The sequence below is a fragment of the Ipomoea nil genome, unplaced genomic scaffold, assembly GCF_001879475.1.
Source record: "Ipomoea nil cultivar Tokyo-kokei standard unplaced genomic scaffold, Asagao_1.1 scaffold1199, whole genome shotgun sequence".
NCBI lineage: Eukaryota > Viridiplantae > Streptophyta > Magnoliopsida > Solanales > Convolvulaceae > Ipomoea > Ipomoea nil.
Genome location: NW_017617627.1, coordinates 2,870 through 18,629, shown reverse-complemented (window position 1 = coordinate 18,629; position 15,760 = coordinate 2,870). Strand labels below are relative to the sequence as shown.

The 15,760-nt window shown below is 38.8% G+C and overlaps 1 protein-coding gene across 1 annotated transcript; it reads right to left on the bottom strand.

Annotated features, from left to right (window-relative positions):
• Window positions 1-228: 228 nt before the first annotated feature.
• LOC109183893 (zinc finger MYM-type protein 1-like) lies at window positions 229-3,461 on the bottom strand. The gene is made up of 2 exons (XM_019333924.1): window positions 3,212-3,461; window positions 229-1,682 (listed from the first exon to the last, which is right to left on the bottom strand). Exons 1-2 carry the CDS (start codon window positions 3,459-3,461, stop codon window positions 229-231), a joined length of 1,704 nt encoding a protein of 567 aa, XP_019189469.1.
• Between the last annotated feature and the right edge of the window lie 12,299 nt (window positions 3,462-15,760).

Here is a 15,760-nt window from a genome sequence, read left to right as displayed (position 1 = left end):
GGGGGGGGGGGGGGGGCAATAACGATTTAAGAGTGAACAACTAAATACATTAATAATCATTTAATATACTCAAAATATATCATTACATTACAAATATACTAAAATTTAGAACGTCTCTCTTACATATCACGAAAATCATCTATAATTGAATCTATAATAAATTGTTTTGCAATTTGCTTTTCAATGTACACTAACAAACAATCATTGAGAAATTGATCATCCATCTTGTTACGAAGTGTAGTCTTGACTATTTTCATGGCAGAAAAAGATCGTTCTGTAGTAGCTGTAGATACGGGAAGCGTGGAGAATGAGAGTTACTATTCTGAACACAAGAGGATATATGTCCAATTTTCTAGTTTTCACCATCCATTGACAGAGATCAGAAATACTTTCTAGTTCTCTAAAATCAGGAAGTTGTTGCACATGTTCAAAATGTTCAAGTTGCATTCTTAATTGCAAAATCTCATAATATGCAAAGTCTTGTGGGTAAAATTTCTCTACCAACTTGCAAATGTCATCAATTCTGAATGATATACGCATTTCTTTTGGATCTAGGGATGAACTCAGAACAATTAACTCCATTGTTTTATCATCAAACCTATTGTTCAACTCTTGCAACTGAGAATCAATCACCGCATTAAAAATATCAACTTTGTAATGATGTCCAACTGTTAATTCATCTTGTTGATTCCTAGCCCTTCCTCTTCTTGCAATATATTGAGCATCAAAATCTGGCACACTTATATTGACATTTTCACAAAAAGACTTCACACTTGAAACTAATTCATCCCATCCACTATCTCTTAATTTTTGAATAAGCAATTTAGTAAATGTCACAAGATGCATTGCATTCAATATATCTTGAGATTGGAGTTGCAAAGCTTGGCAAAGCATATTAGAAATCTCTAGAACTTTTCTCATGAGGTGCATAATGAATACAAATTCAAAAGAAGTCATTACCTCATAAGCTACATCGGCATCTCCACGGTGAGTAGGTGTAGTTCCATCTTCAATAATATTAAGTAAAACTTCACATGTTGCACTAAACATTCTCATCAAACTTGATATGGATTTCAAATGAGAGCTCCAACGAGTATCACCGGGCCTTTGTAAAGAAGAACCAATTTGGTTAAGACCCATTCCACTTTCAAGCTCATCGATACTAAGCAAATGAGCAATATTTGAGGCATGAGCAGCTTTCAACTTGTCATTGCGCTTACATGAAGCCCCAACAACATTAATAATGGAGTTCAACTTAGTGAAAAAGTGATGGACAGGGATGACTTCTTTTGATGAAGCTACTAATGGCAATTGCAGTCGATGTGCAAAACAATGAACATAATAAGCATAAGGACATTTATCCAAGATTAAAGCTTTCAATCCATTCCACTCTCCACGCATGTTGCTTGCACCATCATAACCTTGTCCTCGAATATTTTGAACATCAAGATTATGACGAGATAAGATAGAAAAGATACCTTCTTTCAATGTTGATGCAATAGTGTCTCTAACATGAACAACTCCAATGAATCGCTCTTGTATAAAGCCATCTCTATCAACAACTCTCAAGACAATTGAAATTTGTTCCTTCTTTGATTCATCTCGAGCTTCATCAACAATGATACAAAATTTTGCATCACCAATTTCTTCTCGGATAGCACTTTTTACTTTAGTTGCCAACACTTACAAAATTTGTTTTTGTATTGTTGATGATGTATATGTTGCATTTCGTGGAGCTTTATCAAGAACTTTTGTTACTTCATCATTAAAAGAATCAATGAAACTCAATAACTCTAAAAAGTTTCCACGATTTGTTGATGTTATTGACTCATCATCACCTCTAAAAGAACATCCATGAAATGCAAGTCATCTCGTTGCCTCAATTGAAGTTCTCAAACGAAGTCTATTTTCAACTACCTCTTGAGATGTGAATTTCTCAATATGTTGTGCAATGTGTGATTGTTGGTTCATGAGATCTGCGCAAGCTTTCTCGGCATTTCGATGAGGGGAGGTGAGATCTTTTCCAATATGTGCTAAAAATGAGCAATTTTTTCCATCTCTAACTTTCTTCCATGAGCGAAAACCATTGGTAGTAAAAGCATGCAATTCGGAAGGCCTATCTTGAGTATGAAATAAATAACATGGTAGACAAAATGCTGCATCTTTACTAGGAGAATATTCTAACCAAGAAGGGAATAATTTAAACCAAGATGCTTGAAAACTACGAGGACGCTTTTCTCCAGATTTTGGATACTTTGAAAGCAAACATTGATATGGGTCGGCCTTGATATAGGCTCTCCTAACTTCATCACGTTTGTCAACGGGGCACATCCATATTGGTAGTCGCAATCCCGGATCATGTTCTAATGCTTGAATGTCAAACTTCTCATTTATTTCAATTCTTTGAGATTTTCCAGGACGACTTTCAGAATTCAATTGATCAACACTTGTAGATGGATTTACTTGAGATGATGAATCTTCAGAATTCTTTCTTTTAAAAAAAGTATCAATTTTTTGTGTCTTCTTCATTGTAGCTCAATCTTCCTATGTTCACAATTAATCACAATATTAATATTTTGGTAAGTCAATTAAATATTTAAACTAACCAAGTCAATTAAACATTTAAACATATAAGTAATGACATAAAACAAATGAGGACAAAGCACTTTAACACTTGTAGGATACAAATATACAATATTTCAATTCATTTTTGTTTTAAATTCATTAGTATAGTATTACTCATTCAATTCATTTATTTAAATTATGTCTTCCACAACATCAGTTTCTATTTCTTTCTTCTCACTTCTGTTTTACATTTCGGTATTGCCAACCAAATTAAATTCATTTTTGTTGTTTGAAATTATTCTATTGTATAAGTATATAGATTACGGCATTGAGATATTTAATCTCAATTCTCTATGTGTTTCTCCTACTCTACTAGTTTGATGTTAATTAGCCATTAATGGAAGAAAACTAAAAGCATAAACTTAAAGAAAAGAAACTTTGAACATTGGAGTTAATAATAAATGTACTCTTCCACAAAATATATAATAATACAAATTTACAAAGTAATTATTTAAAGCTTTAAAACAAATGAAAAAAAAATTACCATATTCATTGTTGAAGAGAAGAAGAATAGTAGATTGAAGAAGTCAAGAAGATGAAACCGGAGTCGGCTCAAGTAGTTGTCGTGAGTTGAATGCCGGCTGACCATCGTTTTCTTCTTGCCATCCGCCAATTGCGCATTCCCACAGCAGAACACGTGTTTGTCGACCATAGGCACTCCACGGCCAAGCACTTACGATCTCTCCAAGTGCTACACCCTGATGGCCGGCTGCTGATGATGGTCGCGTGGAGTCGGTCGCCAAAATTCCTACGCCCAAGGGTACTGAAGTGATTCTGGAAATTTTATTGTCACAAGCATCCAGGCACCAGTAGCTTTCAAAAATTTGCTCCACCATTCTAAAGGAACCTTTTTCTTCTCTTCAAAAAATGCCACATAATACCAATATTTCCTTGCGTAGATATGCCTTGAGATTGCAAATCTCTAATTCCCCTTATTTTTCTTAAATTTTCCTTTTTCGCTATGTTTTTTTTTTTAATCTTCGTGCTCTTCCACCACATGTGTCTTCTTAATAACACATGCACTCTTCTTGCATACTTAATTGCTACGTTTAGTAGATGTATATGTCGTGTCTGTTCTGTCTCCCTGCGTATTGACTGTCAGCTTGGAACCGATTTGTATCAAGTGTCACGCTTGATTTTTCTTGGTTGGAACATACAACTTTGGATGCTGATATCAGTTTAAGAAATTTCATTTCTTGGAACTGGAGACATCCAGTTAGGATATATATTGGGAGTCCCTTCTCAAGCCTCTTTTAACGACATATTGCTTGTCTAGCTCAATATAAACAAAGCCTTTCGCACAATCAAGAGTAAAGCGGAGAAAGCAACTGTGACCACGGTGTCTACTGTTAAGGTCGTGGTGGGGGAACAATTTATTCGGCGTCCCGACATCTTGATTCCCCCAGCCGAGTCCCTCAGTGTGATGGACCGACCACTCTTTGCTAATAACTACCGAGTACTTTAATTTAAATATTACGTCTAATTTAAGGGTTACCTCTTGTAGACCTCAACGCACAGCTTCTTTACTTGAGTCTCCTCTAATTCTCTTCTTGGTCCACGGTTCTTCGTGAACCTTCTCAATCTTCCGTCCATAGTTCTCGGACGCTCTTCGAAATTGCTCAGATAAAGAGGCAAACGCAACCTTTTTGTCACGATCCCCACAGACGGCGCCAGTGATGATTTTAGGGTCTTTGGGCCCAAGGAGGTCCAACACAACCTTTAGCTGGAGGATGCACCTTTTAGTAAAGCTTCACTATTTTATTGTGTATCGTACATGTTGTATGGCTATTCTCTATACAAAGTGTTGTGTTTCTAATAATATAGCAAGAATAATAGAAGGAAGAGTGATGGAATGGTGTGGAAGAGTCCTTCCATGTGTATAGATGAGTGGTCTTCTTGGGAGAGTCCTCCCATGTGTGAATAACGTGATGGAGTCTTCTTTGTATGTTGTGGAATGAAACCTTCTTGTTGAGAGGAGGAATGGTGGAGTCTTCTCTTAGAAGAGTGATAGTCTTCTCTCATGCATGGTGGAAGAGTGGGTGGTCCTCTTGGAGATTAAAGAATAGTAGGAGGTATTCTAGTGTGTAGGAGAGATAGAGTCTTCCTTGTGCATTGTGGGTGGAAGAGTCCTTGTAGTATGTATGAATGGTTGCCCCCTTCTCCTTGTGTTCTCTTTGTCTTTTATAGCAATAAGAAGTAGTCGTTTGGGTGACTAACCATTAGGGAAATAATGGGTATTAAATATGCTATTAATGGGTTGGTTATGAATATTAAGTTGGGGGTTAGGATGAGGTAATTTGAATAGGCAATGAATTGGTAGTAATGGGGAATAATGGGTTGAGAGGTTATAATATGACGTTTAATGGATAATAAGTTGGTTAATAATAGGGTAGTAAATGGGCTAACGGCTAGTTTAGGCCGACCTCCTACCCGTGCCGACTTCCGGGTCGACCCCCGGGTTGAGCCGACTCCTCGTTTTGGCTCGTATCTCTTTTGGGCTTGCTCCATTTTCTTCTTGGGCTTCTCTTCTTCGTCTGGGCTTTATCTATTTTCTTCTTGAGCCCGAGCCCAAGGGGTTCTCACCCCATCAATAATAATAATAATAATAATAATAACAATAATAATAATAATAACAATAACAATAACAATAACAATAACAATAACAATAACAATAACAATAATAATAATAATAATAATAATAATAATAATAATAATAATAATAATAATAATAATAATAATTATTATTATTATTATTATTATTATTATTATTATTATTATTATTGAGAACAATATTGATGGGAGGAATGGTAGGGGTGATCGTGGTTCCGGTTCCGTAAATGGACAAATCGAAACGGAGTCCGGTCCGATTTTGGTTTATGAACCGACGTTCTAGTTAGAACCGCCGGTTCTAACCGGATTTTATATTTAAAAAAAAAAAAAAAAAAAAAAAAAAAAAAAAAAAAAAAAAAAGAAGCTAAAGAGGCAAAGAACAAAGTTTGGTCTTTGCCTCTTTGCGCCACTGCCCAATGCAGCAATGAGGCAGTATGCTGCACGCCTACGGCCTGCAGCCATCAATTTAATTTAATTTCTTTTTTTACGGTTTGGAACCGGAACTGACGGTTTCGGTTCCTTTATTTCACAAACCTTAGGTTCCGGTTAGGAACCGGAACCATACGAACGATTCCAGTTCGGTTCCGGTTACGGTTCGAACCTCTGGTTCACACCGAACCGTGGTCACCCCTAATTTTTTAGTGTATTGAAAATTCATTATTTGATATGATATCTAAAAATGAATTTTAATACATTAATAATGAACTAAGGGTAAAATTTTCAAATTAGTGTTTTTCTTCTCCATTTAATGTGGAATTGTAATTCATAAGGGGGATGTAGCCATGTAGGAATTGTAATTCAACAAAATGAGGGAACCAAACGTAAATTGTGCAAGCCAAAAAAATTACAACTACATCCAACCAAATAATCTGTGAATGTTTGATCCCTATAGTTTTTCCTCTCCACATGCAATAAGATGATATGAAAGATGGTAATTGGTGAGACATATAACTGCGTTGCTATTTTCACTTCAAAATTATCAATCACCTACCTACAACTACTAGTACTAGGCTTGTAACTCAACTACACTTTGAAAAAAGACTAATATACAACAATGTGAACTAGCTTCTAATCATTTTTTTAAGGGAAAAATTGAATGACAAATGTAAACTATGCAAACCCAATCACAAGAGAAAGCAGCCACTAACAAGCAAATATTTACACAAATGCTCAACTACATACACTTTAAACAAGCCCACTACTATCCTTTCACTATAGCCAACTTACAATATAAGGTTGAAGACTTGAACAGCTGTCAAAATGATCACATTTCCAATCTTCTGAAACATGTCCTCAGAGCCACTTTGATGCTTGCTAATACTCAAAAAAGGTTTACAATTCCAATCTGGATGGGATATAAAGCAGCAGATCTAGAAAAACTTCCTTCGTAGGTTCCTGGTGGTTGCTTGATAAGATTGCATAACAAGTCCTACACCAATACCAATGCCAACCCTCAAGCCAGCATTAAACCAGGACAATTGCCCAAGGTACATTCCGTCATAATATGACCCATGTACAGCTTTCTCATCTAAAATGGCATTTATCATAAAAACCTCTCACTGTGCCTACCGAGATAAGCATAAAAGAAAGGAAAGGGCAAAGTTATTTCTTGGTAGGTTCGTCAACTAATTGAATGTAAAAAGGTGGTTATAACCCCTCAGATTCAGAAGGTTTTAGACTTCCTTTTAAGGAAAGTCATCCTTATTTGTTGCTTTACTAAGCTGTGCCTATGTCTGGTTTACATAGGATAGGGATGAGAATGCCTCATCAACTCATAAGCAAGGAGGAAAGGACTTGTGCCCCCCTCCAGTTTTATTCTTTTATCTTTGTGATTAATAAACAAAATATTAAAAATGCTTATGTATCCAGTACTTCATCATTAAAATATGAGATTGTGAGAGAAACATAAATACTGTAAGAAACCAGCATACTAGTATCCTGTAAGATATTACCCCAAAGGATTGATAATAATTATTTCTCTAGTATTATTAGACTGCCAAGCATTTGCATACTGTAAGTGTAAATACGTTGCACCTTTAAACCTCTTAATATTGGCTTAGATTAGTTGTCAAAGTAGTTCTGGATTAGTTGATGGATTAGTCATAACGTCTGGAGTAGCTGACTGGATCAGCGCAAGAAAGTAATCTAGGAGGTATGAAGCTTATTCAAATTATTTATTCAAGACCCTATCAAAGGGGAGATCTAGATCTACTGGAGCAGCCGAAATCAAGGATGGGAAGAGTGCTTGTTTTGAGGATCAAAAGATCCTTTTCTACCTATATAAAATGCTACTTTGATTTACCATTCACTTACACACTCTTTCATTTTGTTTTACTCGAAAAGTCTTGGTTCATCTATACAAAATTTATACTGTACTATTGAGTGTGAAGAATGGCTTGTAATCAGATCATGAAGCAATGAAGATCGCCTGCACATCGGATCCACTGGAGTAGGTTCTGGAGTAGTTATAGGTTATACTGTAGTGTGTAATTAACTCTCCTCTTGTACTCCGTTTTTATCATAGTGGATTTGGGTTGATGTGAGTGGCCCCGCAGACATAGGAGTGAGGCTCCGAACTGCGTGAACATATCCTGGTGCATGCTTTCTTTTACTGCTATTTATTTTATGTTCGTTATTATATCTGGAGTATGTTTGCATCTAGTCCAGATTTATAATTGAAATAAAATTAAAGTGCATAAAGATAAATCTTGCATTCAAGACTCACGTGCTTTTTCAATTGGTATCAGAGCTCGGGGACTTAAATTATTAGTCTAACCGATCTGGCGATCACGTGTTTTTTGAACTCAAGATCTCAGTGTCTGTCTGTTTTTCTGTTTATCTAGTTTACTTTTTGCTCATTGTGCATTGAGTCTTACAGAATGGAACGACATAGAGCACCTCCTGAACTAACAGGTGACAACTATGCGTACTGGAAGGCCCGCACCAAAATGCATCTACGAGCTCAAGCAGAGAGGGTCTGGAGGGCTGTTCTTACTGGTTGGTCTCATCCTACCAAAGATGGAGACAATACAGGAGATCCTCCAGTCCTCAAACCAGAGGCAGAATGGACAGAGACTGAGATGACTACCGCAAGCTACAATCATAAAGCGTTAGATACTATTTTTTCTTTAATGCATGAGAGTCAATTTACCATTGTTGCAGGGTGAGATTCAGCAAAAGAAGCTTGGGATGCCTTCGAAACAACCTATGAAGGAACCGCATCGGTTAAACAATCCAAACTACAAATGGTTCAAATACACTTTGAAGATCTAAAGATGAAAGATGATGAAACTATAGTGGATTTTCATGCCGGGTGCAAGAACTAGCCAATAGGGCAAGCATCTTAGGCGAGCCAATCACTCAAGAAAGACTTGTCAAAAAGATTCTTCGCTCACTCCCTCCAAGATTTCGTATGAAAGTTACAGCTATTCAGGAGCACGATGGATGGGAAAAGAAAATGGTACAACAATTAATGGGAAGTCTACAAACCTATGAGATGGAAATCTTAGGAGGACCTGAAACAAAAGGAAAAATCGTAGCCTTTACTGTCGAAGAAGCTGGAATAGTTTCTGATCCAGATGAGGTAAGTCGATCCAGTAATCTTCTTAACTAAAGGTTTTTCTAAATTGTTGCAACAGGTAAAACAACGACAAAATGGAAAATTTGGCAAGCTTCAAGGTCAAAGAGGATCGGGGACGAGTGCTATTCGAAACAATCAAAAATCAAAATCGTCCAACCAACGATCATGTGCATCTAGAAACTCTCAATCCAAAGACAAAACCGGAGGCAAAGGGATCAAATGTTATGAATATGAAGGGTATGGCAATGTGCAGGCTGAATGTCCCACCTACCTAAGAAGGAAGAAGTCGATGAAAGTTGCCCTTACCTGGAGTGATGATGATCAACCAGAAACTGATCCAGGATTTGATCCAGATGAGATCTCTGGAAACTTTGTTGCCTTCACAGCCTTTACAACTACAGTACCTGACTTTACAACTGGCGAAGAATCAGAAATTGAAGAGTATGTGTCATCAAAAGATCAAGATTTACCTGCACCTTCTTTTGAAGTAGAATATAAAAAATTGTATGCAAAATGGGAAATTCTTGTAAAAGTTAATATATCTCTGTCTAGTCAAGTTAGCATTCTAGAAAATGCCAAAAAAGTGTATCTATCTAAAATATCTGACAGGACAGCATCATTCAAGACAGTCATAAGAAAGAAGAAAATCTCAAACATGAGCTGGAAGAACTCAAAAAGGAACTAGAGCAACTCAAACGCAAGATAAAAATGATGGACAACACATCCACCTTAGACCAAATTTTGGATTCTGGTCGAAAGACATCTACAAAATATGGGTTAGGATACTCTGGAGGAAAGGATAAAGCTACTACAATTTTCGTCAAAGCCTCAGGCCCTGACTCAGTCTCTGGAGCAGATCAAGATAGTCCAGAAACTAGTACAGCTCAACGTCAAGTCAAATTTGCTCCAAGTAAAAAAGCAAGCAAGGTTAGATTGTATAATCCTATATGTCATTACTGCAGGGTACCGGACATACAAAACCGGAGTGCTTCTACTTCTACAAAGACCAACGTCTTGAGAAGTACACCAACAAGTCTATCACCCTGTTTGTCAAGAAAATTTGGGTGAAGAAAAGTGACTTTGTCTGCCACGTTCCTTTCCACTCTACGAGTACTAATAGAAAAGAGAGATGGTACTTTGATAGTGGATGTTCGCGTCATATGACGGGTGATGCTAAGTTCCTAAACAATATAAAGGGAAGTACTGGAGAAGTAACTTTCGGCGATGGAGTTAAGGGAAAGATCACTGGAATTGGTACTCTAAATATCACAGGTCTACCCAAACTCAAACAAGTTCTCTTAGTGGAAGGTCTGCACGCAAATCTGATAAGCATCAGCCAATTATGTGACCAGGAATGGAAAGTCTACTTTACAAAAGACAGCTGCAATGTCACAGACTACCAAAAGAACTGTGTCATGGAAGGTAAATGATCTTCTGATAATTGCTATATACTTACTAACGATTCTTTCTGTTACAGGTCAAGCGTAAAAGAATCAAAACTATGGCATCAAAAATTAGGTCACTTAAATTATCGCTCACTTGAAAAACTAATCAAGATTGAGGGTGTACGAGGCCTACCTAACATCAAGGTAGAAACAGCTGGAGTATGCAGTGCCTGTCAAGCTGGAAAACAAACTAGAGCAGCGCATACCTCTCAAAATATGATCAATACCACACACTGCTTGGAACTCATTCACATGGACCTCATTGGTCCTACCCGAACAGAAAGCATTGGAGGTAAAAGGTACATTTTAGTTTGTGTTGACAATTTTTCTCGGTTTTCGTGGGTCAGTTTTCTCAGGGAAAAGTCAGAAACTTTCGAAGCCTTCAAAGCTCTGGCCCTAAAGCTCCAAAAAGAAAAAGATGAGTCATATGCATCAAAAGTGATCATGGACGTGAATTCGACAATCAAGTGTTTAATGATTGGTGTGCATCGGTTGGTATCTTCCATGAATATTCAGCACCTAAAACGCCACAACAAAACGGCGTTGTTGAAAGGAAGAATTGGACGATTCAAGAGATGGCTCGGGTTCTACTCAATGCAAAAGATTTGGCTCAGATATTTTGGGCTGAAGTAGTAAGTACTGCGTGTCACACGATAAACCGAGTATATCTACGACATCACACTCCGTATGAAATATGGAAAGGTAAGAAGCCTAATATTAACTACTTTCATATTTTTGGCTCACGGTGTTTTATCTTGAAGGACTGAAACCCAACTGGAAAATTCGAGCCTAAAAGTGATGAAGGGTATTTTCTTGGGTACTCAACGAATAGTCATGCCTACCGTGTCTACAACAAAGTCACAAAATCCATCATGGAATCAGCAAATGTGGTTGTTGATGATCAACCAGATGAAATAACTGAGGTTATAAGAGTCTCTGACTCCGAAGCTACTCCAGAATCCGACAAAAATGATCCAGAACCTCCTGAAACTGCGTCATCAGATCCTACTCCGACTCCTCCATCTCCTAGTCCAGAACCTGGTCCAGAACCAGATGCTGGAGCACTCGAAGTGGCTATCCGAACTCACAAATATCATCCAACTCAAAACATCATAGGAGATCCATCCTCTGGAGTACGAACTAGAGGTATTAAGCGAAATTACCTTGAGCTTGCAGGGTATACGTGTTACACGTCAAAGATTGAACCCAAGACGGTCAAAGAAGCTCTATCTGATGAACTCTGGATTAAAGCCATGCAGGAAGAACTCGGACAATTTGAACGTAACAAGGTATGGAATCTTGTCCCTAAACCTGAAGGTGTAAATGTTGTAGGAACAAAGTGGATCTTTCGCAACAAGACCGATTCAGCTGGAAATATTGCTCGCAACAAAGCAAGACTGGTTGCACAAGGCTACTCTCAAATTGAAGGTATCGACTACGAAGAGACGTTTGCACCTGTGCACTCCTAGAATCTATTCGCCTTTTACTATGTATAGCGTGTGCTCTAGAATAAAGTTGTTTCAGATGGATGTCAAAATGGCTTTTCTAAATGGATATTTATCCAAAGATATATATGTTGCTCAACCTAAAGGCTTCGAAGACCCTCATCATCCTGACCATGTTTACAAACTGGACAAGGCTCTATATGGCCTAAAACAAGCTCCAAGGGCCTGGTATGAAAGACTATCCCAGTATCTTCTCCAGCACGGCTACAACCGAGGGGGAGTCGACAAAACCTTATTTATCAAAAAGGTCAGGCAAACATATTACAATTGCTCAGGTTTATGTTGACGATATTATCTTTGGTTCCACCCAAACAGGTGCTACAAATCAACTGGTTCAAGTCATGCAACAGGAATTTGAAATGAGTATGATCGTGTGAACTAACCTATTTTCTTAGGACTACAGGTTCAACAGACCAATGAAGGTATATTTATATCTCAGGAGAAATATGCAAAAGGACTTCTAACGAAGTTCGGACTTGAGTCAGCTAAAGAAGCACGAACGCCAATATCTACTACTACAAAATTAAGCAAAGATGAATCAGAAAAGCCAATTGATCCTACTCTATATAGGAGCACGATCGGAAGTCTACTATACCTAACAGCAAGTCGTCCAGAAATTATGTTGAGTGTTGGAATATGTGCCAGATTTCAAGCTGCCCCAAAAGAATCACATCTCAAAGCCGTTGAAAAGAATAATTAAATACGTCAAAGGTACTCTCAATTACGGCATTTGGTTTCGAATGATACTAACTTGGATCTTGTAGGATACAGTGATGCCGACTGGGTCGGAAATGCAGATGATCGCAAAAGCACCTCTGGTGGGTGTTTCTCTTTGGAAAAACTTAGTTGCCTGGCTAAGTAAGAAACAAAATTCGATATCTCTCAGCACAGCTGAAGCTGAATATATAGCAGCTGGTAGTTGTTGTACGCAGCTCTATGGATGAGACAAATGCTTCACGATTATAGTTTACATCAAAAGTACATGACACTCTATTGTGACAATACCAGTGCCATCAACATCTCAAAGAATCCAGTTCAACATTCCCGAACTAAACATATTGAAATACGACATCATTTCATAAGAGAACTGGTAGAAGACAAGGAGATCAACCTGGAGTACATTTCAACGGAGAAAAATCTAGCTGATCTATTTACAAAACCCAGGATAACACAAGATTTGAATACTTCAGGCTGCTCTCGGAGTGTGCAGGTTTTCCATCTAAGTTTTTTTTGGAAAAATAAAGTTTTTTTGTGTTTCTTTGTTTTGTGTTTTTGTTTTCCCATTTCAGGTTAATCCAGAAAATCCTCCATATCCGCTCTCTACTCCAGTCAGTACTCCAGACCGGAAAATAAGTCTCTTTGACCGCACTATATGTCTTATTTTATTTATTAATTCTTTCTCTCTCCTGGCTTTTATACACCACCACCTTCTTCCCCATTGTTTTAGAATCCAATCCCTAATTCACTCCCACTTTCCTTTAAAATCTTCTAAATCTTTCCTTCTAAAATTCGAATCCTAGACTAAATCTTCTACCAAATCGATCCAGAATCTCCTATCTCACACATGGCTAGCCATTCTGATCTTAACCCTTTCCTATTTTACCTTACTGAAGATGAGCGATTGGATCTTTATCGCCAAATCCTTCGGGGCACAGCTCCGATTTCGGATCTCTCCTCACGCCGTTGCTTGCGACGCTGCTTCGACGCCCATCTCTAATGGAGGAATTATCAGTGAGAGACTCAAAGAGATCTTTGCCAAAGTTTCGGGCATCACAGATGATCCATGGCCGCTTGATGAAGTGTTCGACGAAGAGGATCTTCAGGCAGAGCTTCGGCTCGACAGTTACGAGCTCAATCTATGGTTTGAATTTTCTATCCTCTTAGGAAGCAATTACTTATTGCTTTTATCTAGGCATGCATCACATATTTATGTTCTAATTCGTGTTTATTGCCTTGGTTGTGTCTAATTCGCGTTTATTGCCTTGGTTGTTCTAATTCGCGTTTATTGCTGTGTTGTTACTATGTTTTGCGTATTAGGATCCCTCTGCCGGTCTGTGTCTTGTGCCTCTGTCTACAATTGCTTTCACAGGTTCCTTACCACAACGCTCAGACGAGGCCAATCCCACAATGGCTGAGCACTCACATGATCCAGTCACTGCTACGGCTTCTACTCCAGCAGCTGCTCCAGCCTCAGATCCAGCTACTACTGATCCTGCCTCTGCTCTAGGCTCTATTCCGGAGGACGTTGAGGTGTCAATTCATGACATAGTCTCTGAGCTTGAGATTCCCTCCGTTCAAGCAGCCATTATGTCGGACATCATTGCTAATATGCCAAACTCTGCCCGTGCACAAAGGACTGTCCAGTGATAACTGTACCTTTTGCCACATCGAAAGCCAAAGGGGAGGCCAAAATCACTGATCTAGATGAAGCTCCGGCTGCTCCTGTTCCAGCTCCAGTGCCTAAGAGAAAGATTAATCTTTCCGATGATATTGAATTCGTCTTTGAATCTCGTCCTAGCAAGCGTTCTGAACATCGTCCTACAGGTCCTTCTCTACGAACACGATCGAGAACTGGCGTGTCTACTCCAGCTCCTCCTCCAGCTTCTGCTCCTGCTTCAAAGCCAGCCGCATCTTCCAAGACCAAGTCCTCTAAAGTATCCCAGGAGACTATGTTCAGGCCTATTCTGCTCTCCCCTGCTATGGAATCCCTATGGCAACAACATTCGAATCGTGACATCCTTGTTGAGAAGAATTTCAGTATTGAGTATCTCATCCGCACGTGCAACATCATTCCTCTCCTTCGTGCTCAAAATCTTCTTCAGACTATTCAGAATGTGGGAGCTTACTCTGCTTGGCTAATCCCGGAATTCTATGCAAATCTCCAATCTGATTCTCTCCTACCGGTTTCTCCACATCATCAGGTTTTCTTGAGGGATGTTTGGTATGATTTCAGTCCCTCTATTATAAATGCTTATTTTCAGTGTGATGCTTGTGATGATCTGTTTGAGCCTGCTGGGGATTTTCTCGCTTCGCATCTTGCTCACAATGAGGTTACTGTTTGGCCGAAAGATGGTCTTCCTTTGAATGTCCTTACTGTCGTATACTCTGTTCTGTTTCGCCTAGCATCAAGTAACTGGATTCCCAATGTCTCTGTGCACACTGTTACTAAGAAGATGGCTTTCTCTGTTATACAAAGTCAGACATCAACTGCCCATTGATCTTGGCCATCTCATTTATCACCACATTATGAGTTTTGCTAAGAAGAAGGAAGCCAAGATTCATCTCCCGTTTCTATGTCTTATCACCGGGATTCTACAACAAAGGTCTACGACTCTATTCTAACGAAGAGCTCTGCCATATCACTCACAAGACCTCTATGGACTCTCGCATCTTCCAAACGTCTCACTATGATGATCGGGCCACTCTCTCCTCAGTTCCACCTGCTCCTGCTCTAGCTGATCCTCCAGCGACAGGCATAGACTCTACACCGACTGCTTCTGCTACTGATTCTGCTTCGACACTGGCTGTTCTTCGACAGCAAGTCACTTTTCTCTCTTCACACATTGCTACCATGAAGGATGCATCTCTTGTTCTTCAGTCTTCCATCTCTACTGTCGAGGCCAGCTGCTTCGCACAAATCGACACATTGCCTCTCTTGAAGATGCTTCTACTGCTGCTCCTGCTGGTGATGATGAAGCCTTGGAGACCTCCTCCTCCTCCACCCAGTCCTGATGCTGCTCTTTGTCCATTAGCTTGACAAAAAGGGGGAGTGCACGTAGTAAGAGGGAGTGCGTTTTTTAACTTACCATAAGTGCCAGTGAATAATGTGGTGTGCTCTATTTCTTTTTGCTTCTAAACTATGTGTAGTTATGTGTTAAGTTGTTGCGTGTTTTGCCTTGACTCTGTGATAAATGCTACGCAGTTACCTTATGTGAAATATATGTGCTCTGTGTCTCTTTGTGTTTTTAATTTTCTATGTGCTTTATGCTTTAATT

Bases quoted from the DNA above. Each gene is read 5' to 3' on its own strand.
- LOC109183893 (XM_019333924.1), bottom strand. From the start codon at position 3,461: ATGGTGGAGCAAATTTTTGAAAGCTACTGGTGCCTGGATGCTTGTGAC. The intron at 1,683-3,211 runs GTCAGCCGGCAT...AAATTTTGTAAG, and splicing joins ATGGCAAGAAGAAAACGATG to TGTTGGCAACTAAAGTAAAA.